The sequence below is a fragment of the Gadus morhua genome, chromosome 22, assembly GCF_902167405.1.
Source record: "Gadus morhua chromosome 22, gadMor3.0, whole genome shotgun sequence".
NCBI classification, from domain to species: Eukaryota; Metazoa; Chordata; class Actinopteri; order Gadiformes; family Gadidae; genus Gadus; species Gadus morhua.
In genome coordinates, this window is record NC_044069.1 from 18,281,052 (window position 1) to 18,304,942 (window position 23,891).

General features: G+C 44.0%; 3 protein-coding genes and 4 non-coding genes across 7 annotated transcripts; all 7 read right to left on the minus strand.

Annotated features, from left to right (window-relative positions):
* Positions 1 to 6,040: 6,040 nt before the first annotated feature.
* zgc:64022 (RERG_RasL11_like domain-containing protein) lies at positions 6,041 to 7,681 on the minus strand. Its single transcript, XM_030347891.1, has 4 exons — positions 7,425 to 7,681; positions 7,272 to 7,325; positions 7,100 to 7,176; positions 6,041 to 7,001 (listed from the first exon to the last, which is right to left on the minus strand). The coding sequence occupies exons 1-4, from the start codon at positions 7,594 to 7,596 to the stop codon at positions 6,558 to 6,560; spliced, it is 747 nt and encodes a 248-aa protein (XP_030203751.1). The 5' UTR covers positions 7,597 to 7,681; the 3' UTR covers positions 6,041 to 6,557.
* Positions 7,682 to 8,401: 720 nt separating this feature from the next.
* Positions 8,402 to 12,153, minus strand: thap7 (THAP domain containing 7). The gene is made up of 5 exons (XM_030346434.1): positions 12,008 to 12,153; positions 11,371 to 11,450; positions 11,079 to 11,216; positions 10,344 to 10,454; positions 8,402 to 10,022 (listed from the first exon to the last, which is right to left on the minus strand). Exons 2-5 carry the CDS (start codon positions 11,448 to 11,450, stop codon positions 8,576 to 8,578), a joined length of 1,776 nt encoding a protein of 591 aa, XP_030202294.1. The 5' UTR covers positions 12,008 to 12,153; the 3' UTR covers positions 8,402 to 8,575.
* Positions 12,154 to 13,442: 1,289 nt separating this feature from the next.
* Positions 13,443 to 18,125, minus strand: s100v2 (S100 calcium binding protein V2). Its single transcript, XM_030346436.1, has 3 exons — positions 17,954 to 18,125; positions 15,919 to 16,044; positions 13,443 to 14,670 (listed from the first exon to the last, which is right to left on the minus strand). The coding sequence occupies exons 1-3, from the start codon at positions 17,960 to 17,962 to the stop codon at positions 14,497 to 14,499; spliced, it is 309 nt and encodes a 102-aa protein (XP_030202296.1). The 5' UTR covers positions 17,963 to 18,125; the 3' UTR covers positions 13,443 to 14,496.
* A 2,481-nt stretch (positions 18,126 to 20,606) lies between these two features.
* Positions 20,607 to 20,741, minus strand: LOC115536423 (small nucleolar RNA SNORA8). The gene has a single exon (XR_003974706.1). It is a non-coding gene; the product is annotated as a small nucleolar RNA SNORA8 (small nucleolar RNA).
* Positions 20,742 to 20,908: 167 nt separating this feature from the next.
* LOC115536430 (small nucleolar RNA SNORA18) lies at positions 20,909 to 21,040 on the minus strand. The gene has a single exon (XR_003974713.1). It is a non-coding gene; the product is annotated as a small nucleolar RNA SNORA18 (small nucleolar RNA).
* Positions 21,041 to 21,722: 682 nt separating this feature from the next.
* LOC115536421 (small nucleolar RNA SNORA8) lies at positions 21,723 to 21,857 on the minus strand. The gene has a single exon (XR_003974705.1). It is a non-coding gene; the product is annotated as a small nucleolar RNA SNORA8 (small nucleolar RNA).
* A 165-nt stretch (positions 21,858 to 22,022) lies between these two features.
* LOC115536431 (small nucleolar RNA SNORA18) lies at positions 22,023 to 22,154 on the minus strand. The gene has a single exon (XR_003974714.1). It is a non-coding gene; the product is annotated as a small nucleolar RNA SNORA18 (small nucleolar RNA).
* Between the last annotated feature and the right edge of the window lie 1,737 nt (positions 22,155 to 23,891).

Sequence of the window (23,891 nt, forward strand, 5' to 3'; positions counted from 1 at the left end):
ATAGTATCACATGCAGGTTCATAATAGCTAGTCATTTGTGAGATCTGTCTTTTTAAAATGTGTGCCTTCTTAAAACAGGTTTCCCTCTGGACCGTTGAGAACCACTTTTACCACCTATAGTGTTACCGCCAACTATAGTGTTGTTGTTTTTTCATATCAAAATAATGCTCTCATTATGAAATAGTCGTATTAAGAGGATTCATAGAATAATATATTCGATAAAACGTCCCTTTTAACTCTTTAAACTTTCATAGACATCTTGAGCCCTGCATAGTTAGTGTTAGCCACCCCTTACTGTGGGAGTATCCCCCATTAGATAACTGTTGATTGTATTGAGACGTCTGACGACTCTGTCTTCTGTCGATTGCAACTCGATCGTGTGATGTAATCTGCTTCCATGCAATCCTTTGATGTATGGGTCTGTTCCTCGACCCCCTGGCTAGCGTCGAGGAAGCAAAAGGGTTACATGGCACGGCCGCCACCCCCTTGAATGGCATCCAGGGGAGCTTCAATTGTAAAGATCATCTGGTAAACCAAGGCTTTTGGTTTATTGGGGGGGACACCCCCTCCAGAACCCAACCCAAAGTGAATACAACCCGGTATCAGGCCAAGGCGTGAAATAGATACGTTGGTCCACATCGCAAGGCGTGTTCAGTGTCACGCTTTGACTGACCAAAGCGTGAGTACACGATATTTCTTCTCCATTCTAAATGAATGGAGGAATAGCACCATCAGGGGGCGAGACGTTCTCCTAGCATTTGGTGAAATTGTTACGTAGCCTATCTTTAGTATCTGAATGGGAAATGCAATATTTTAGGACAGATAAACCATTAAACGTGTTTCTAATAACATTTCTAGCGAGACATATACCTTTTCCTTGCATAATCTCCAGCAAGTGAATGTGTATGATCTTTATTAATCTTTATTATCTGAATGGGAAATGCAATATTTTAGGACAGATTCACCATTAAAAGTGTTTCTAATGACATTTCTAGCGAGAAATGTACTTTTTCCTTGAATAATCTTCAGTCAGTGCATAGCCTAGCCCTATGTGTATGATCTTTATTAATCTTTATTATCTGAATGGAAAATGCATTATTTTAGGACCATTCAGCGATAAACGTGTTTCTAATAACATTTCTAGCGAGAAATATAATTTTTACTTGCATAATCTTCAATCGGTGATTGTGTCTGATCTTTAGTTTTATAGTTAGGCATTCTTCTTGCTGTAGTTTGGTCTGGCTTTGCGAGACTATAGTTAGGCCTATAAGAAAGATTTTATCGGCTCGCTCGCATGTTTCAACGACGTCAGGTTAGGGACGCTGCTTTCGCTAAACTAGCAGCACGTGTTTCCTGCGTTTGTGTTATTAAACCGTTAGGCCTACTTTATGTAACTTTTAATGATATCACCTTGTTAGAAACAGGTATATCTGAGAGCCAACCCAGTCGCCAAAAGCATACGTTGACAGTGTACGTTTTCGTGAACACTGGATTACGTCGCATTTCAACATAAAATAGCGTGTTACACACACAAACACACACACACACACACACACACACACACACACACACACACACACACACACACACACACACACACACACACACACACACACACACACACACACACACACACACACACACACACACACACACACAACGCATTTCGCTGCTAAAACAACAACAACAAAAATTCCCTCAAATATTATTACTTTCAAAACATTGGCCAAAATTGAATATTTTTGAATTTGGGCTGCTTCTAGGACATTTTGGGTTGATTTTGAACGGTATGTGGGCAGGACGTTTTTTGCCGGACCTGGCAACCCAGCGCTTTTGCCCGAGGTGCTGAAATGCTCCGGAACTAAAGAATAAATTCATGCATTATCATTCAACTTGAACATGTGTTTTTACAGTATAGAGTGGGATGACGTATGTTGGCCAACCCGGAAGTGAGCGTCGCCCTGGGTTCCCTTGACGACAAGCCAACAGGTTTTTCCGTTGGATTTTGGATTATTGCAGACAATTTTGCATTTTTGAAGCACCTTCTCAAAAACTGAATATAAAAACTGAATATAAATAAAGAAATATAAATGCATTGGTTAACCGAAATGTAAACCAATGCATTCTGAATGGGAGTGTTTCTCAGATTTTTCCATGCTACACAGAACGAAATGTAAACCCATGCAGGCTCCATGGTCATAATAATTTAAATATAATTAAAGGCACCCAGTGCAACTTTATGTAAACACTCAATGAAAAATAAACATTCAATTTCTAGTCTTTTTTACACGTAGTAAGTTTCAATAACTCCATACCATTACATATCGACATTCAAGGAGCAAAGATGAGACGTCGCTGTGTGGTGAGAACTGATAGAAAATCGTAAACAACAACAATCGCCGGTGGGGAGAAGCCATTTTTCCATTGACTGGAAGCCTGCTTTATTTATTGTAGGTTACAAAAAATAAAGAAAATGGCGGCATTGTTGTTGTCATCGATTTTCTATCAGTTCTCACCACACAACGACGTCTCATCTTTGCTGCTTGAATGTCAGTATGTAATGGTATGGAGTTATTGAAACTTACTACGTGTAAAAAAGACTAGAAATTGAATGTTTATTTTTAAGCCTCGAAAGTTGCACTGGGTGCCTTTAATCTCCTGAGTGTGTAGGGTGGTATTCTATGGTTGCTATGCTGGTTGCTATCGACCGCAAAATGCTGCAAAGGGTAGTGCGGACAGCTGAGGGGATCAGCGGATAGGAGCTTCCCTCCATCCAGGAAACCTACAAGGCCCGGTGTGTGAGGAAGGCCCTCCGAATCATTGGGGACCCCAGCCACCCCAACCAGAAACTGTTTGAGCTACTGCCGTCAGGGAGGCGGTACCAAAGCCTAAGGGCCAAAACCCAGAGGATGACCGACAGTTTTTTCCCCCCAAGCAGTCAGACTCCTGGAAAAACACACTATCTATGTGGTTGATTGTTTATCTATATGGAAAATAAAAAAAGGAATGACGCCTGACAGTATAACAAATGACTAAGGAACGATTTTAGCTTCTGTCCTGATTCATGAGTCAACTGCTGTCAGTGGTTTTTGCCTGGTCCGCTTTCTTATGTTTCGATTGGGTTCAAATTGGGTCAAATCGCGCTCCTGCATTTGGATCAATGACCAACAAACACATGAGAATGATGAGACTCAACCGAGAGCTTCGTTGACAGGTGGTCACAGGTTCCAAGTTGTATAATGAAATAATGAAGTAGCTCCACTTGTAGCTCCAGCGTACGGGGAGAACAGCCGACGGTCAGGGGAGGTGCACCTCTCTCGGACAAGAGGCAGGTGTTGATGGAAGCCCAGCTCGCCCTGCCAGTATGGAGCGCAGGTGCTCCACCTATACTGCCTCTGTGTTCTCCGGCGGGGGGGGGGGGGGGCTGCTATGCCTGGAATGCCGGGTGCCAGATTGCGAGATGTGTGCTGGAACGCCAGGAATCTCTGCCCCCTTAGAGCCCTGGTGACCTCAGAGACCAGTGCATTGTTTACAGTGTTGCAATCCTGATGTGTCTGACAAGGTGTCTGTCTTGCATGATGTCTGTCTCACATGATGGCTGTCTCACATGATGTCTGTCTCACATGATGGCTGTCTCACATGATGGCTGTCTCACATGATGGCTGTCTCACATGATGTCTGTCTTACATGCTGCCTGTCTCGCATGATGGCTGTCTCGCATGATGTCTGTCTCACATGATGGCTGTCTCACATGATGTCTGTCTTACATGCTGTCTGTCTCACATGATGGCTGTCTCACATGATGGCTGTCTCACATGATGTCTGTCTCACATGCTGTCTGTCTCACATGATGGCTGTCTCACATGATGGCTGTCTCACATGATGTCTGTCTTACATGCTGTCTGTCTCACATGCACTCTGTCCTACATGGTGTCTGTCCTACATGGTGTCTGTCTCACATGCTGTCTGTCCTAGAAGGTGTCTGTCCTACATTCTGTCTGTCCTACAAGGTGTCTGTCCTACATGGTGTCTCTTTCACATGCTGTCTGTACTACATGGTTTGTGTCTTACATGATGTCTGTCTCACAATGCTGTCGGTCCTACATGGTTTCGGTCTCACATTGCTTGAATGTTTCCACCTGCCGGTGGGGTCCTCGTTGTGTTTGTATCACTAACCAGCTGTCTAATGTGTAACTCTGTAAGAACCTGTAGCTCTCCAGGGGGTCGATTTGTCGACAAGTTAATCATAGCGGACAAGCGGTCATTCTTAAAGAAAACACTACAGGACTGTACTCCAAAAGGGTTTTATTTTGGCTAATGGCCTGCGGAAAGAAGAGAGAAAGAATGAATGAAAGAGACATACATCATACACAGATAAAAAGACAGATGGGGGCAATATAGATATACATATGTCTTTATATAGATATAAATAAATATATATAGATATATGTAGAGAGAGAGAGAGAGAGAGAGAGAGAGAGAGAGAGAGAGAGAGAGAGAGAGAGAGAGAGAGAGAGAGAGAGAGAGAGAGAGAGAGAGAGAGAGAGAGAGATGGATAGATCACACAATTGTCACAAAATGTGAATCACTGTATAGTGAATTATTAAAGCACTGAAGTCATCAAAATAGGAGTACATTCACTGTGTTCTATAAACAATGTTTACACATATTATGTGTCATCATTTCATACGCTAGAGATTACATTTATGTTTTGCCTTGATAGAGTAATCTTTAACCCATAGTTGATGTGATTTGTTTTCCAAAAACTTAAATTGAGCATATTTCTTTAACATACATACATACATACATACATACATACATACATGCATGCATGCATCCATCCATCCATCCATCCATCCATCCATCCATCCATCCATACATCCATACATCCATCCATCCATCCATACATCCATACATCCATACATCCATACATACATACATACATACATACATACATACATGCTCCTACACCCTCCACCAACATGGTTCATATAATCAGACCTACTACACCACCAACATTGTCAATATAATTAGGTCACACTTTCAGCTTTCTATTGTGTGGTAAATACAGAGTTTAATAATTAGCCTCTCTGCTTGGGGTCCAGAACTCAGTCAACCTTTGCCTTGCAGTTCTTGCTAAATATTCCTGACCAACCTTTTGACAATTTTGTTGAAATTTTTTGAAAACTCTGGAGAGTATTGGTGATAATAACTCTTCAATGGCTGCATGTGTTTGCCAAAAATGCAGCTTTCTCATTGACTTTATCTACGGTATTATCTGCTGTAGTTAAATGAGTTTTGCAGAGTTGGCTCCTATTGAAAGCTGTTTTCTTCTACTGTTATGTTATATTGTCTTGCTTCAGCAGATGTACAAAGATGAAAGCCATGGTGGTAATTCAACTTTGAATAGGATGGAATCAACCTGCTCCCAGTGGGACCAGTTTGCTCCCAGTTGGAGTCAGTTGTCACGAGGGGGTCATCGGAGGACCAACCAGGGTGTCGCAGACTCATATGTGTTCTGAGCGCCTGTGTCCTGTCCTCTGATGACCCTTCTGGGAGTGGACCTGTTGCAGTTCACCCAGGAGTGGAAAGCTATACTGTCACAAGACTTGAGTGTTATCTGGTACGGTTCAGGGTTTACCATTTAAGAAAATACAAAAGAGAAATGCCCAACGGAGGCTGTCTGTCCAGGACGCCCCTGGTTAAGTGTTATCAGAGGTAAGGCAAGGAGATAATTAGAACCCCTCTTCTTGTATGGTACATTCTGCAGCCTGAAGGCCTGGCAGGATCCTTGCGGCATAGCTGCTCAAACCAAACAGTGAGCTGAACAGCTCCAATGGATACAGCTGTTGGAGATTTCCATGCACCTGTGCTACAGTGGGGAAATGAATGAATGGGCGTTCATCCTGACTGCTGCACGGAGGGCCAGCTTTCAGCTCACATAGTCAAATACAAGGTGGTATTGTTGTGCACATGAGGGCTTTGCATGGCCACTCTCCAAATGTGAACAACGAGTTAGTAAAGGTATGCAGGCTATATGGCTGGCTTGAATAATCTTTTAATGTTCAAATACTTTCAGAGCAAAAACATGCATTCTAATCCTTGATTTGTATTTGAACAGGACTGGGTCAAACTTTCAACAAATAAATAAACAAACATTTGACAGATTCACATTTTGTATGTTTGGTTTTTACAAAAAATATAAGGAAAAAATTGCTTCTTATAAAATTCGAACATTGTTTAAACATTGTCATAGGATAAATGTTCATTTCATGATGTGTCTTCACATGTTGAGAAGTCGTTCAGGATAGGAGTTTAAATAGTCTTTCTTTTGGAAGGGTTTTGATGATTGATGATGAGGGTTTGGAAGATGGTCGATATTTACAAGTCAGGGCCCACGGGATCAGCAGGTGTTATGAACAACGGCAACACCGGGTTGGCGTAAACTCCTCATAGTTTCTTCGCTGGCGGAATAGTTCCATCTTTTATTCACACTTTTTACATTTCGGGATCCCCACGGCCTCCAATTGTCCGGTCATATTGAATCGGAACCCAGCTCAGTCTTGCGCGTCTTTCGCGTCGTTCCGTCTCCTCCCAAACACCGCAGACACGCTCCTAACGATGCCCTTGATGCCCGCAGGACCCTTCTTTAGGGCCCTGGTCTCCCGGATCAGTTCCAGCAGGCCGTGGAAGGCCAGCAGCACGCCGTGGTAGTTCTCCGCGGCGGAGATCTCGAAGAAGCCGCAGTCGGCCGTGAGGGCCAGGAGCCGGCCCTCCTCGCTGGACACCGTGCGGCGGTGCCGCAGGTCCCGCTTGTTTCCCACGATGATGATGGGGGGCGTTGCGCCGGGACCCCCCCTGGTCCGGGCCTGTCCTCTGAGACGCCGCACCTGCTGCTCCACCACGGAGAAGCTGGAGCGATCGCAGATGCTGTAGACCAGGATGAAGCCGTCCGCCCACTGGAGCTGTTTGGTGATGTTGTGATCGGCAATGCCCTCATTCTACGATAAAGAAAGATGTGGTCGGACATGTAACTAGTGACTTTGATTTGGGAACGTCTATAAGTGGTCCTTTTCGAGGCGGGATCCTCGAGACTCACCTGAGGACAGACGGAGTCCCAGATGTTGAAACAGATCTCTCGTCCATCGATCATGTCGCAGTGACTGTGTATCGACTCTGTATGAAGGATTTCACATTGAAGGTGAGTTAAGATAGTTGATTTAGAATCAGTTATGAAATAGGCAATGTAGGCCTACTGAAGCGAAACGTACCGATGTCTCCATATTCTCCGATAAATCTTCTGGTTAAGAACCGCACGGTGAGCGCTGAGGATGGAATCACACATGGCTTAGTGACGATGTTCATGAGTCGTTTAAACACTTTTAGTTAATTTGGTTGAAGAAGGCATGCATGTTTTAACTTACCAGATTTCCCTACGTCTTCTGCTCCAATCAGGGCGATGTTCGCGTCGACTCTCTGAGGAGGCCCCTCCGATCTGCTCCTCGGAGAAGTCCCCTCCATAGTTCTGCTCCTCTGAAGCCCCTCCATGGCTCTACTCCTCTTGGTACCGGGACGCTGACTCTCTCTGACCACCATGTCGACCCGAATGCCTGCAACCCGGAGCAGCAGGGAGGCCTATACAAGGTGGACATGCATGGAGGGCGGACCTTCGGGAGGACAGGTGGGAGGGAGACCCACGGGGCGTCCCTCTGACGCAAACCCCGACTGACCTGCAGCCATGCCTGCAGCACGTGTCCTGGTGGATGATTGGACGGTTGGTCACATCGTAGTTATCCGAAGAGTAGTTTTCAGAACAATCCAAACGTATATCAACAGTATTTGCAATTCATATTGAAGGCGTTTTATTTGTACTTTAAATATAAAATTGTATTATCATTTAAAAAAATTATTAAATGCAATCACAAAGGATAACAATATATAACATATCCTGTTTAGTCTGCTATTGAGCAATTCATTTTAGCAGACCCTTTAGTTCAATGGGACCAATTCAATTAAATGCATCCAGAGGATGGGGTGAGGAACCTTGCTGAAAAGGACTAGAGGGAGGCTGTGGAAACGCAGGCTCGAACCCGGTTCCTTTATGCTGGTACCGTATTCCTGGAACATAACCTAACATCTAAAAAAATCCATGGTCCTCAAATCATGCTCCTTTTCTGAAGAGCTTGAATGCAGGTTCCCTATTGATGTTATTAACCATGAACTCAACCCTTCTCCAGATGACTGCCTAGACTCTTCCTACCATGAGCAACACCGCAGGGGTCACTGGGGATTCAATCTCAACACTTTTCGTGCCATAATCGATCAGAACCAGAAGCAAACACATTTTTGCCAAAAATTTCCATTTACTTTATAATTGGTGTATCATGAAACATAACATTGATTTTGGCATTAATTTCAGGTTTATTAGGTCAATTATTTGCAAACATCTCAGAAACACTCAAACATTCATTAAATATTTCATATATACATAAATATATACATATATCCTATCATTTATCATATAGTAAACAAAGAAATAATGGGCTCCATATGAAACTGAAAATGACACGTTTCTTCAAGTGATGTACTCAGTACTGAGCTGTAGCTGAAAACCTTCCAAATGTTCCTTTAGTTTTTCCCTCACATCTTCTCTCACGACTGTACCCAGAACATTCCCATTGGACGGCTCCAAGTCTCTGTTCGGTATGTCTTCTGGAACCAGCCCTAAATCCGTCTGGAAGGTCAGGTGTGGCTCCAGTATAGTTTGCATATTTCCAGCCCCATCATCAGTGCTGTCCACACCTTTTAATCTGTCCTGGGTGGTGGCGGGCACGAGCAACAGCTGTCCCTCTATGCTCTCCTGCACAAAAAACACTTGCTGGCAGGGCTCCTTGTAAAGCGCTGCACCCTTGGCTTGACCCACCATGGCACCGAAGTCTGCCAGAGCCGGGCGCGGATCAGGGCCCTGAGAGCCATGCAGCGACTCCCCGCCCAAGAGGACCCGCTGGAGGCCCGCCTGAGCCTGGCTCTGCAGTAGGCTCCGGGAGGGGGGCAGCTTTAAGGCACTTTGTAGATGACCCGTTTTAAACCCGTCTCCGAGCGGTGCCTCCAGAACCATGAGCTGCACATGATCAGTGTTCACCACCAACTCTGGAGCACTCAATTGATGTTCATGAATGAGGGCCTTCCCTTCGCCATTTATAAACCTGTCCTCGTCACTTCCGGGGGGTTTAAGGAGCGGCAGCCAAGTGCAGCCCTCCTCTTGAGACCTCGCCACGCCATGGCGCGCACCAGAGAGTTCCCTTCTATCTGCAGCCCTGGAAACAGAGCGCGGACCTCTGTCGCAGCACCCGTCCCCTGCTCTGTTGCAGCTGAAGCAGTACTCCCCCACGTCCTCGTCCTCCGCGGCGGGCTCCCCAAGCCCGGCCTCCTCGCTCTCCATCTCCCCTTCGCTCTCCTCCGGCTGGGCCCAGAGCGAGCCGTCGCCCCCGGCCTGGGCGGCGGCCCCCCTCAGCCGCCCGCCGCCCAGCCAGCCCCTCCTGGCCCTCGGCCCGTCGTCCGGCCCCGCGGGCCGCAGCCGCTTCTCCCGGAGCCGGGACAGCGCGCTCCGCAGCCGGTTCTCCCGGCGCCGCGCGGCGCTCAGCTGCCGCAGGGCCTTCTCCAGGCAGTCCACCGCGCGCTCGCAGCGCCGCCGCCACAGCAGGGGACACAGCTGGGCGTAGCTGTGCTCCCTCCGCAGGTAGAACCCGGGGGCAGGGGGCAGGCGCCGCATGTAGCGGGACGGGGAGGCGGGGCACTCGGCGGGTGGAGACTCTCGGGGGTCCGGAGGAGAGGGACAGCCGTCCGTCAAGGAGACGGGCTGGGCCTCGGAGGTGGCCTCGTCCAAACAGGCCGGCGGGTGGAAGACATCGGCCTCCGCACACAGGCCGGCCTTCTCCTGCTTTAACGGTGGGGGGTCACGGATGTCCTCCCCGTTCTCGGCCTCCACGCGGTCCTCTTTGATTGTGACCGGTGGCTTCTGTCTGGAATATAGAATAGCGAGCTCATAGCGTTACAACCACAAAAGATTCAGGGCATGTGGAATTATTCCTCATTAGCCAATGCTACGACAGCTAAATAACGGACAGTTACAGAAAGCCTCTCTGCATAGTTATAGGATTAGATTTACACTCTGTTGTCCCTGAACCTCTTTGTTCATATTGTCAGATTTCTAAATTAAACATCTGCATTTGACCATAGGCTAGGCGTGACCACGATCGAGGCGTTTACTTGAACATTTTCAGAAACGTTTGAGAAAAAATAAAACGAGACCACACTTTATGGAGAAACCAAAGTATATGGACCTGAGATGAAGCGCTTCCTTCTTCCGAGGGCGGCCGGGCCCTTTGCGTTTGGGCCCCAGCGACGCATCAAACACGGTAGGGAAGGCATCCTCTCTCAGCCTGCGGATTCCACTGTGAAGATAACCACGGCAGATACATTTGACTAAATGTCCCAGCAATAGTAGCCTCATGAGACCATCCTGATATTCAAATATGATTAACTTGTTCAGAGATTCAGCCAATCAGAGTATTGCTAGTAAACTGGCCGAATCTGGTTGAAAGTAAAGCAGAAACATTTTGTTATCTGAGAAAAGCCGTCTATGCAGATTTCTGCTCTTCTTGTAACATTATTAGCCTCTGATAGGCAGAATATGTTCTGTAGCCTTGGGGCGTTTTCCATGAGGGTGAAGCGTTTATTCAAATGATTTCCCTTTTCCAATCACTAATTAAGAGGCAACTCGGCTAAGAACTGTGACCTTGTGGTTGCCTAGTAATGGTAAATGAAAAAGACGCAGCAAGCTGCTTTTTTTAATAGTAAGTTGAACAAGAAAATGCAGCATGGTGCATCTCGTGATGAGCCAGTTGGATGGAGAGGGCAATGGAGGCCAGACCGCCGGAGAAACTGAATGTGAACTCGCAAAACTGGGATGGTCTCATGAGGCTTTAGCAATAGTTCCTCACAATTCAAACGTTGCACAATTTAAAATGACATAATGACATAACAATTCAAAATGACATAATCTGAAAATCACAGACCTGTATCCAGTGAGCTCAAAATTTTCTGGAGTAAAGTGTTTTGAGCAGAAGTAAACAAAGTCTGTTTGGGGGTCCCAAAGACCCTTGCGGTGTGAATTTGTAATCCATAAATTCCTTCGGCTGGCTCCCTTGGGCAATCTAGACAGAACAAAAATAAAGTTATGGACCATATTAAATTGTCATTCCTAACTGTGGAGATCCACAGAACACATTAAATAGCACTTCTTTAAATTATGGATACATAAATGATAACAGATGTGATCCAAGAGTTTTCATTTTTCATAGTTCTTACTTGTGAAAAGTAATGCCAGCCTTGCGAGTTTCACGGTTATCGCGAGATTTGCAGCCTCCAGCTGAGCAATGTCGAGGCATCTGCAATCCATCGTAGAACACAAAGTGTGATTCAATACAATTAGTTACTAGGTTAATTATTAGTTAAACAGAGACATTCAACTGAAAAAAATCAAAGTCACAACCAGAAGGTACTTCGTTGCTGTGTCTCCTTTAAGGAAATGACCTGACTTGCAGTGACCCAGGATAAGGACACATGATGGTGGTGGTACAACTGGTTGTCTGCATGTTGGTACTGGTTGTCTGGGTGGCCGATGGTCGCCAAGTGCTCATTTTCAGTGAAATAACTTACACTTGAGAAACGAATAGCTTTTGGATATTTTGAATTTGACCATTAATTTGTGACGGTTCGACATAAATGTGTAATGACCAACATGTTACGTCGTGGTCTCCATCTTATTGCTGGTACAAGGGTTTAGCTCACTGTTAATGACCAATAACATGACCCACACTAGGCTTTTCGTGGTACCTGATATATATATGGGTTGGACGCAACGCTCAGTCAAATACAGTCAAACATGAACGGAAAACTACTGAAACTACAACGGATATCTAGGTGAGAATATTGCAGTAAAGACCTTTGTGCTGACGCTCTGGACCTCACGAAGATGGCGGTTCTTCTCTTCCGCTCCAGGGCTTCTTCCTCTACGGTGCAGTTAGCCGACCTGAATCCCATTATCGCCATCTAGTGTCAAAATGTAAATATGCACCCACCCCCACTGTTATCAAGAACAAAAAAAAAGAGAAGAAAACACTAACCCCTTGCCAGATATTGTATATAACCCCCTCGTATTATTGTTGGACTAAATGTAGATGGTGTATGTGCAATGAGTATCTAGCCTACACAACAGCAACTCCCTGAATGAGACATTGGCACAAAATCTCTTCATTAAAGCTGACGGCCAGTACAGCTTCAGATTCATGTTAGCATATTTGAGAATGGGCATCCCAATAAATCGCAGTTTGACCACATCAAACATGAGTCAAACATGGTAGGACAATCATAACAACACATGTTTTCCCCCAAGAATTATGGCCACAGTGCGTGAACGAAAGAATCCCTTGATGTTTTTTCTTCAAGAGAATGAAAGAAGGCGTGCTCCTGATTATATCCCAGAGGGCTATGAGACGCACATGAAAACAATTTGGCTGACAGTAGAACCTGAGACCAATGGCATTCAAACAAATCATTCTCGATGATGTGCTCATAGAAACTGGAGACGCTGCCACTGGCAGGCAGGAAGCTGAGTCAGGCCTTCGCTATGTTCCAAATGACTGCTTTTACAAAACGCAGAGGAGAGAGCATTTCATGGGACACTCCACGAAACCCACACAAAGCACACAAACACACTCTGGACAGCATCCACAGGCTGTGTCCTCCCTCGAGGGACGGATCGGGTTTGAATCCGTCAAGAGTTCAAGGACTCTTCTAGCAGGCATCCCAGTTGCAACAGCAGTGTCGTGGCAACCACGTAGAGGTCAGTACTTTTTGGTGGCGGTGGTACAACATAAGCAGCCCGTCTTTCTCCTCTGAGACACCGCCGTTGGAGGCAGGCGGGACACCTGGGGCGGTCATCCTCCATGTCCATGATGACCATGGAAACAGACACGCCCTGGCCATCGAATCCAAAAACCAGGGGTTTGTTGTTGTGAATGAACCGTTTTCATGTTGCCAGATCGGATCACATTATTGATTAACTCTATACATACTTAGAGTTGTTATTTGAGTGTTATTGGTTGGAAATGGCCTAGCCTTCCGTTACCTATTAGTTAATGAAATGCTTAGTGAGAATACGTGTTGCAGTTTAATGTTTTTGCCTCTGTATGATATGGTTTAGATGACATATCACTCCACCAGCTCATGTCTGATATATCTGCCAGACATGGAGTGCTTCTTGTGAGGCTGGGGCTTTAAATAAGCACCCGATGCATTATGACGTTTAAATAAGTGAAACGATAACTTGTATGGTGAGGCTTATGCATTTGTAAACACAGTAAATAGGATTACAAAAATATAATTGTGTGTTTGTCTTTAATGAAATAAAGGTGCAGGATGTAATTGAGTATTCAAAGAAAGGTTGCATATCAAGAAACTGTATAAACAATACAAAAATGCAAATTTGCCCAAACTGTAATATTCAGGCATGTCTATGAGTATCGAGTGTTGTACGAAACCTTTGCACTAATATCTTCATATTGCCACATTTGATGAAATGATAAAGCTTGAAGACATCCCAATCATTTAAACCAAAAATAAATTCTTTGGGCTACTTTACTTTCTTCAAATGTTTATTTAATAAATGGTGTAAGGTATCCTATGGTGTCACATTGGCCAGTACACAGATAACATCGTTGTATAAATACAGATTAAAAGTCATATTGAGGAGCAAAAGAACAAACACAACTTTCTATTGTACACAAATTTGGCGAAGGAATTAGTCTTGAGTCTTTCATTCAAATTCTAACACTTAAATGAGATAATCCCAAACTGCATTTGAGTTGAACTCCAATATGCATGACCTGTTGTTTATTACTTCAGGGTTAATTAGAATATACCTCTATCTTAAAGCTTTAATGCTCAAGTAAAGAAAATACTGTAAACTTGATTATTGCTGGATGTCATTTAATGAACATGTAATGAAAAGGTTTGCTTCAAATGAACCAGAATGCTTACTTCAGATATGTTTATGTAAAGAAATTGTAGTCGCTGTATTTCAGACACGGAGAAAGGGTGTAGTTCATGATGCTGAAAGCCTACATTATAGAGAAACCAAACAAAACTATAACCCAGGAATGGCTCTCTCTGGTTAAATACCGTTTGTCGCAATATATGTTGTAATTTCTTGTTTAGGTTTTTGTATTTTTGGAAAGTTAAAATTTTAAACATCTGAAACTGGTGCCATTCACTATTGCAAATCAGAAAGGGCGAATTGTACAGGCTCTGGCAGGGAGCTTGTCCTCTCCTGGGACTAATGGGTTACTGCTGCCCTGCCGGCGGCCTGACGGTTGAAGGCTGGGATGGCTAAGCCGAGATGAATAGATGGTAAAGGTGCCGGATCCCGGGCCCTTACAGCACGATGCAGCTGCATTTGGACACCTTGTCGAGGCTGCTCAGACCGTACTGCTGGGTTGCTTGTGATTGGATCAGACTCCAGAAGCGCTCAAAGGACACGCCCTCCCCATCGCCAGACACGCCCATCTTCTGGAGCATCTCGCTCCATCCCGCGTCCGTGCCAACGGTCTGTAGGGAACAGGGTGGGTCGTTCATTTTATTAAATAAAGCTTGATAAAAGGTTGACACCCTAAACTCCAAAGCTAACCAAACAATATTACTTATTTGTGTCTCAACTACGAGATCAACGAGATCCAACATTAATAGTGTTCCTAAAAAGTTTTTAGATTTAAGAGTTATTATTTGATTGATTCCTTGGAAATAGCATAGCCATCTGTCAGCTATTAGTCAATGAAAGGCACAGTGAGAACATCTGTTTAGCCTCGACTGTGCCCGCCTCTGTATGAGACTACATCGATTTTAGACCGCTTCCGCTCCATTTCTGACTACTCAGGAATTCTCCGCCATGATAGGTTCAGGAGAACCTGCTTACCAGTCAATCTAAGGTGAGTGAAACTCAAGACTTCAATGGGGGAGGACAAAGGGAGGGAGGAAGTGGAGAGGGAGGGGACGTCTTTTGGTTTAGTCTCAGTATCTCTCTCTCTTCTGCTCTCTCTTTCCAACGGTTGAATCGTATCTACAGCAACTAAAACCACGGCTGTTTGAGATTTACCCAAACAGGATCATGCACCAAGCATGGAGTGGGCTCATATTGAGAATGTACGCTCTGTTTTGATAGGGTATTAAAATGTCTCCAATATCTCCCTCTGAATCTCCATTCTCTGGAGTAGTGTTTGAATGTATTCTGCCATTGTACGGCTCCTTAAATATACTACTTTTCAAACATCAGAGTCCATCTGTGAGTGCAGCTCCCATAAGCTGGGTGTTAGCGGCGCAGAAGTTGTCAGACCACACCTTACAGCTGGGATCAGTGGTAGGCGGGGCAAGGCCAGTGCACATGCTTAAAGGAGAGGGGAAGACAGGGTGTTGCGCAATTGACAACCACACCTTGGTGCTCTCATTGCGTCTCACACAGACACATACGCAGACACACTACTCGATCTTCAAGCTAAACCCATTGACACATGACTTTTGAGGTATCGTAGTTATAGGGTTGTGATCATTATTTAGTCGGCTCTGCTTAGTTTGCCGTTGAACTGTGTCAGTGTTCTTAATTATGTTAAGATGAAAAATGTACTGTCGCTGTATTCATCAGTTCTTGCTTGTGAAAGAGGGGAATAAATACAATACAAATAAAGATTCACACCATTCAATTCAGCTATCACACAGACATAATGGTGCGTCAGACCTGGGTCTAGAAAACTCCTATTTGACCTGTTGTTCAGGCACCGGGGGGGGTGAGGTGACGAGGTTTACCGTGGCCAATGTGGGCATCTGGGAGGAGACCAGTCCCTTGAACTCGTCCGCCTTCAGAGTGGCTCCACTGCCAGCCTTGTGGAACTCGTCCACCATTGTAGAGATGGCCTTCTCGAGATCTGTGAACTACAGAGAGGTGAAGAAGCAGAAGATGGTTAAAAGGATGATTCCAGAAGGAGAGCCTGTAGTGTGGGATACAGGGTGTGGGTGACTTTAAGTTTGGAAACAAGCCACACCAACGCAGAAAGACCGGCAACATTCCATTCAAACATAGCGATGTTTAAACGGGCTTTCGCACAAGCTAACACAAACCAACGGATCTGATGACAAAGTGAGCACACCTGTAATTTTACTCCCATGACCATGTACTTAATAATGTAATAAATAATAACATTAATCTGTTATATATAATAATTTTTGATTGATGCATTTTTGATGCACAAGCAACCACAGTGGTCCATCTCTGTGTCCGTTTCTGGTATGACTCGGTACTATGGAATGTGAATGACAGTCAAAAGCATCTACACAAACATGCACGCAGACACTAGCACACGCACCCACTACGTCAAAGTGTCTGTAGGCTACCAACTTTGTAAAATAAAATACTTTTACTCGACAATTGTGCTAATACCATTATTAAATGTTGTTCTTGATTGGATGCTGTCTCTGTTGTCAACATTGAGTGAAATATATCTGAAACTAATCAGAACCCTGATTAGCTAGTTGGTTGATGACCGTCTACCATACACTAAATAATTACTTTAACACATAGCATTATGTTCAGTTCTTCAACTTTGTTCTCTAAAAAGGTCGATGGCCAGTGTATTAGATTACGCGGGATCAATAAGGGCGAACCTACTCTTTTAATGTACTTCCAGACCCATAAACCATACTTTATTGAACGTATGGATTTGCATGAGAAAATCCACATGGGTGTATTAATCTTAGGCTTACGTTTTACAAGGTAGTTTCCAAGGTATCAAAAACTCTAATTTAACCTCGGCCCCGCCCTCCTTATAGTGCATCCATACTTGTATAACAGGTTAAAAAGTAAACTGCTGCTGTGGGGTTATAAGCCAGTTGGCAATTCCACTTTTAATAGGGGATCTGCCATGTCCAACATGGCTTTTATTAGGCCTATGAAATACAGTTGTGCATAACTTACACTCAGTATGTACAGAGCTAGGCCTTTTGTGATAAATAGTTTTCTGTTGATGCTACAAATCCCATCCCATTGAACAACATCCTGTGAGGACATTTCAGATGGTACACACTGTAAAGTAATTAAAACACCCACAATGCTGGGTTACTAGTGTAAAAGTTCGGATGAGGAGCTCCGTTGATTCATCATATCAGCGAATTCCTACGTGTATTCTGCATTGTGAGCTCAGGTTTACTAGACAGCCTGGTGGCCCGAACCTGGGGTGAGGCTGGAGAGCAGGCCTCTGCTGAAACGTAACTTTACTATCCAAATCAATAATCGTCATGTGTTTGTTCTCTGAATAAAATACTAGCAGTTTTGTAGTGAGGGGTCTGTCACATTGTGACCATCGATAGCTAGGACGTCTCGGGACGTCCTGGAGTGAAACTCCACACAGACGGTGGAGCCTCGGTCTGCTTGAGGACCTCCGCCCGGTTCTGTCCTGAAGATCTGACCTGCAGCTCAGAACCCGAGTCACACTAGGACTGTCTCCTCGTACAAACGCTGGTACAAAGTCACTTATTCTGTAGTCTTGGTTCAGATGGATTAAGCAGACCAAGTCAAATTATTGAGGAATAAAAGATGATCTAACGTCGACGCGATAAACTGTAATTGGCTTAATATTCTGAACTGAGAAACTCATGTTGCGTTCATGAAATCTTTCCAAACAAAACTTGGGCGGAGTGTGAAGTCGTTGAACTTCGGCTACTTCAAGGGACAAAGTTGTTAAATAGTAGCACAAGTTATAGGAAATGACTGTAACTTGAAGTACTTCAACCGGACCAATCCTCCTATTAGTTTACGATTAATAAAGATTGAAGCCTTTAGCCTTACCTGAACCATGTTGGATGTTGGGTTGTTTTAGCTTGAAGTCTGAACCGTCCTTCTTTCTCCGGGAGCGAAATGTTCCTTCTCTCTTCAGTTTCCCATTCCTCTGTGACTGGCTGGCTGCATTCCTAGATACTCCCTCAAGTTGGAGAAAAAAAAAAAAAAAAAAAACTGGATCCGTGTCAGTCAGGAAGAGCTTGGACCAGATCACAGACTAACACCTTCTGGGACCTTACACATATAAGAACATTCGACCTTGCCAATGTTATTTACCCCATATCCTGATTGTGTTTTGTTACATAGATAATTATAGAGGACGAGCATTAATTTCCACATCTGGAAATATTTATGAGCTCAAAAGTTGACACGTGTTTTTCGCACTGAAGCCCACCCTAGATCAGCGTGACGGAGGGGCGGGGGGGAGCTCTGCTTTGGACGGTTATGTTAAGTGGTCTGTGTTTACGATGCAATATTTTATCTATTGTTCTGTGTTTGCACATCTCCCCTGCAGCTGAATGGCCTAAACCGTGTGTGATAGAGGTTTGATGACGCCACAGAGCTGTGTGTGCATGCCCAGCCTAACCCGCCCCCGGGTGGGGTGGGGTCGGCGAGGAAACAGGTTCTGGCAATCCGGTTTTCTGACTTAGAGTGTGATTGTGTAGACTAGAGGGATCAACGCTTTGAGCGCCAATGGTTGGTTTCCATAGGAGAGGCATGTCTGAATAATCTTAACTGCTCCTTATATTTAAACACCAAATCATTGCACAACGACTTGTTGGTTATCTTCGGTTTAGTGGACGTTGCTACAAGTCGTTTAAAGAGAGACCAGCAAATCCTGACATTGTCCATGTCTGAGTAGGTGTCGGACGCTCATGTCCATTTGCGCGTAGTTGTGTCAGACGCTCATGTCGAGGTCCGAGTCGCCCATTTCCATGTCTTTCTGCCGGGACGAGACACAGAATCACTGAAAAGCGACACGTAGGCGGCCGCACCCCGTTGAGCGAACAAGCCCCCCCAAGGATTTGATTTGGCGCAGTTGTTTCAATGGCTCAAATAGTCTATTATATAGAAAACATTATATGCAGACTATGCTGCAGAAAGACGAGCGCAGTACCTCATATGGTATATTTTAAAACCCAAGACTGTACCCCAAGTTGCTGTCCATGTGCTACAACTCACGGCTGACTAAAAGCAACTTGCTTTAGATTGCGACGTCCACCCACTCAAACCTAGCCTTCTTTGCCACCCCGAACAAATTATTTAAGCAATTAATGAACCCTTTACATTAAGCATTGAATGCCCCCTCACCATGCTAGGAAATAATCACAAGCTGTGACATGTACTCAATGATTCATGCAGAAGTTCATTTCAGCAAAACAAACAAGTTCTCAGGAAAATTGCATTATACTTGAAGTGGATCAGAAAATAAGGCCACGTTTTGGTACCATTTCATTTTATTGAAACTGACAGACATGACAGGAAATTTTGTAGAGAAGTCGATTTCTCGTTTCTTGGTCTGCTCATCAAGCATCAACGAAAGCTGCAACATGTGAAAATAAGAACATTAAGAACACATACAAAGCCATGAAGGGTATAGATTTTAGTCACTTTAACTGCAAATATTGTTGCTCCTGAAGATGAGAAATAAGCTATATAAAGCCAATGTACAACCATCAGCAGAGAGCAATTGCTTTGGGACCATTGCGTAAGGAACAGACTTGGGATAGTCACTGGCCCTCTTTGAAAAATGGTCCGGCGTTCAGGCATCAGAATACCATCTCATACCTACATCTAGAACTGGTATGACGGTGCAGCCACGATCCACATGTTGTACGTCAGTCTGGACACCACCTGTAATAGCGCATTCATGTTTAATAATTAAAACAAAATACAAGTTGCTCATCAGTAATCACTTAGACAGACATCTCATACGGCTGAATGCCAGTCGAGGACACTTTACATTGAAATAAGATGTTCCCAGCAGGTGTCCACAGCAGTGTTGCTAGCGGAACCCACTGGAATAGATCTGCTTTATGGTCATATCCACAGCAAGATGGGAACAAGGATCCTAAATGCCTTGGTAAATGACCAATACAAAGTTCAAACTAAGACCCACCAGATGAGTCTTCATGTATTTTAGACTATGCAGTGCTTCATTCAGTATGAATTAAGAGAAGTGTTCAATACCTGAAGGGCGGCCACCAGCACGTGTTCCTTCCATAGACGAGGGTGAACCCATAGCCGTGCCTGTTGGTCCAGAAGAAGCAGATCAGTCACATTGCCAAGACTACAGCCCAACACAGTAGTATCAGTAGTAAAGTATCTGGCTATAAACCTGTAATTATTTCACTCTGCATCGATTATTTTATTGGACAACTACATGCATGCCTCTGCCGTGCACTCAACGCACATGCCCAAGTCATCGAAGGCTAGGCAGACCCACTGCTAAATACAGCGTGCTAGTCATACATTTGAGAGTGGTGGGAATTATTCCAGTTTAAAATTGCACAACATTTAAACTTCAAGGTAAAAATTCTAAGATCAATTAAATATGCTCCCAAAAGTTCATAGGCCAGGCATAAACTATGTAGGGCTGAAAATCATATTTTTAGCCGTTCGTATCATTTATAGAAGCTATTAGATTTGTTGCCTACATAGTTAGTGTTGCAGCAAGTTTACCAGGACTCCAAGCACTGGCAGCAAGGAGACCAACGATGCCAATACTGCGTTCTTCTCGCACCGACTTTTGAACAGACCAGTTGGCGAAGCAACTGTCTGCAGATACTGCAGTGCTTTACTCAGGAACAAGAGCCCAGAAGTAGTTCACTCACCTGGGCCATCAGTGGACTTCTGCTTGATTTCCCTGCGTCAAGGACCCTAGAAACAAGTTGAAAGCAGAATTAACACACAAGCGCCCCCTGGCATGAAGCAAAGATTATGTAGTTCAAGGAAAAGGAGTTGAATTGTTCTGTCGTTTTATCCCACCTGGTAAATTATAGTCACCACATGGGTAAAGCAAACTACAGCTTAGTCTGTGAGGCATTTCCAACGATATGGCCCTATGGTAGAGGGTCCATCGGGATAGGCCTCAGTACAGAGAATATAGAGTATAGTGAGGAATGGAAAGATATAAAACTCACTCAGCCAAGTCCAAACCAAGGTCTCTCCTTGAGAACAGCACTGCAGCCTCCACTGGGCCACATGTCTGACCTGGTCATCAAGGGACCTGAGGAACAAAAACAGTCTAAATTACATATTTATCAAGAATATTAAGAGCTACATTGCAACTGGTAGACCTTTGAACATATAAATCCAAGCTGCGACTGGCTGCAGATAGCATATAGTGTTTTCATTTAACAAAAAAATAACACGTATACAAAATATAAACTAATTGAGCAACTCCTCTTTACCATAATAACTTTTAGCACAAAACCTATAGAGAAGTGACATTTAAGCCATCACTTGCAAATGATATGAGATTAAAACGGTTAGAATTGAAGAAATGTCAAATTAAAGCAAGGGTAGGCCCTTCACTTTTGAAATCAGTTTGCTGCGACTACATCCCAACTCATTCAAATGTAAAATGCTCAAGACACCAAATGTATCCATTGCGGCTGTATCAAGACTGTTAAATCATTTCAACCAACCCAAATGAGCTTATTTGTTCGACTACATACATTCATGCATAGTCTTCCAAAGCCTGTGCAAATATATCATATTTTCAGCCATCTTTCCTATCATTTATAGCAGTTACTAGATTGGTTGCCTATATAGTTAGTGTTGCAGCAAGTTTACCAGGACTCCAAGCACTGGCAGCAAGGAGACCAACGATGCCAATACTGCGTTCTTCTCGCACCGACTTTTGAACAGACCAGTTGGAGAAGCAACTGTCTGCAGATACTGCAGTGCTTTACTCAGGAACAAGAGCCCAGAAGTAGTTCACTCACCCGGGCCATCAGTGGACTTCTGCTTGATTTCCCTGCTTCAGGGACCCTAGAAACAAGTTGAAAGCAGAATTAATATACAAGTGCCCCCTGGCAGAAAGCAGAGATTGCTGTTCCTGGAAAAGGAGTTGAATTGTTCTGTCGTTTTATCCCACCTGGTAAATTATAGTCACCACATGGGTAAAGCAAACTACAGCTTAGTCTGTGAGGCATTTCCAACGATATGGCCCTATGGTAGAGGGTCCATCGGGATAGGCCTCAGTACAGAGGATATAGAGTATAGTGAGGAATGGCGAGTTAGCCTACATCACTCATCTAGGTTCCCCTCCCATACCACACCTGACTGTTCCCAACCTTATTTTGAATTTCTTCATTTTGTTTTCTAGTTTATTTTCTATATGCATTGTATATGATGTAAAGTGTATTTGAAGGACCTCCGACAATAGCGCTTTATAAATCCTATCCATTACTGCCATGGACTTGGATTAAATTTTGAGCATTCCATAGTTACCTTGAAGGCTCTCGTGGACAATGGAACTCCTGCTTCCAGAAGGCCGCTCAAAGGAGATGCTCCACATGGCATCAGACCTGGTCATCAAGGGACCTGCAGAACAAGAGCATGCTAAATTACACATTTCTTAAGAATATGAAGAGCTACATTTTAGCTACGTCGTTCATAGAAATAAGTGTCATTCACGAGGTCAGAGCAGTTGAACTATTTCAGCTAATCATTACGACACAAAATTCCTCTTGCACACTTCATGCAACTTACCAACATGTCAGATGACTACCAAGGGTACCTTGCATGTTGATCTAAAGACAAAACAAGACAACAGAAAAATGTTATCTAAATTCTTAAGATGCTTTGGCAGAATGAAGAAAAAACAATTCAAGAACATCATTGTCAACTCTTCTTAGTAACACTGCTGTTGATTGACACAGCAGTGGGTTGCAGGAGATGAGATTTATCTGTGCACAGCAACGTCAGGTAAGCCCACTGAATCAAGGCGCAACTTGAGCGCAGCACGCAAATCAACACATTTAAGCAAAAATGGATTCAATACTTACATGGCTTTTACCACGACTTCTTGGAATCATCGTAGTATTCCAAAAAATATCCTGAAAATACAAGGGCAACACTTAAACATAACGCACGTAAAATAATGAAACTAGTCGCAGCTGACCCTTATTAGCATGTGTCAGGCCTCATTGTCACGATACAGCAACTGAAGCGCCGTAGTGAAAGCTAAACCTGAGTCAGTCTAGCCACGGCAGTTATGGTACTGACCAATGGGAATGGACATTCCTAAACTGAGTGGCCCTCAAGTGTAATACCAAACTACAGAGATCGATATTGCTTTGGAGTAGAATGAAACGCCCATGAAAACTAAAATTGAAAAAGTGAAAATATAGCCATTAATTTGCGTGATATTGATTTATAAAGAAGTGGGTTAGGCCAATCTGCAAATTCAAGCAATGCAACTATAAAAAGGTGCTCCATGCGCAGTTTACGCTAGGGATCTAGCAACGTGGGTAGCTAGCCTTAGCCTCGAGTTCACAATGAAAAATAAAATAATGTGTGGAGTAGGTACTCTACAAATCCGCAGCATTTTTACACAAGATGCATTACTGCCCTGACGGATTAACTAATCACAAATGGATTAGGTACCTTTCCTTAATTTAGGATCACCACGTGGTGATAAGAGTGTCTGCATGCATACCAGTTACAGAATACAATAAGTACAGTGTAAACAATTCCAAGAATGGAATTAATTTAGGTCTGAATACATGCATTTTACTATGCTAACCGATGTTCATCTGCAAGAATCTGAATTAATACTCAGCTCACCGTGGTACCATGACTGCAGAACATCGAAAGAGGTCGAGAAGAACTTCCTTAAAGACGACGGTGTACTATATATACCCTGAATTACGACACTTTACCTTCTTACGGCAAACGCAGTTCCGGCCGGTATACCTTTCACAATAATGGTGCATGC

What these genes read in the sequence shown, in the direction of transcription:
- zgc:64022 (XM_030347891.1), bottom strand. Translation starts at nt 7,596, where the DNA reads ATGGTGGTCAGAGAGAGTCAGCGTCCCGGTACCAAGAGGAGTAGAGCC. An exon ending in CGGAGAATATGGAGACATCG is followed by an intron (nt 7,177 to 7,271) that starts GTACGTTTCGCT and finishes TCCTTCATACAG; the next exon opens with AGTCGATACACAGTCACTGC. An exon ending in GGGACTCCGTCTGTCCTCAG is followed by an intron (nt 7,002 to 7,099) that starts GTGAGTCTCGAG and finishes TCTTTATCGTAG; the next exon opens with AATGAGGGCATTGCCGATCA.
- thap7 (XM_030346434.1), bottom strand. Translation starts at nt 11,450, where the DNA reads ATGCCTCGACATTGCTCAGCTGGAGGCTGCAAATCTCGCGATAACCGT. An exon ending in TTTGAGCTCACTGGATACAG is followed by an intron (nt 10,455 to 11,078) that starts GTCTGTGATTTT and finishes TTATCTTCACAG; the next exon opens with TGGAATCCGCAGGCTGAGAG. An exon ending in AAGGAAGCGCTTCATCTCAG is followed by an intron (nt 10,023 to 10,343) that starts GTCCATATACTT and finishes TCTATATTCCAG; the next exon opens with ACAGAAGCCACCGGTCACAA.
- s100v2 (XM_030346436.1), bottom strand. An exon ending in AGATGCCCACATTGGCCACG is followed by an intron (nt 14,671 to 15,918) that starts GTAAACCTCGTC and finishes TGTTCCCTACAG; the next exon opens with ACCGTTGGCACGGACGCGGG.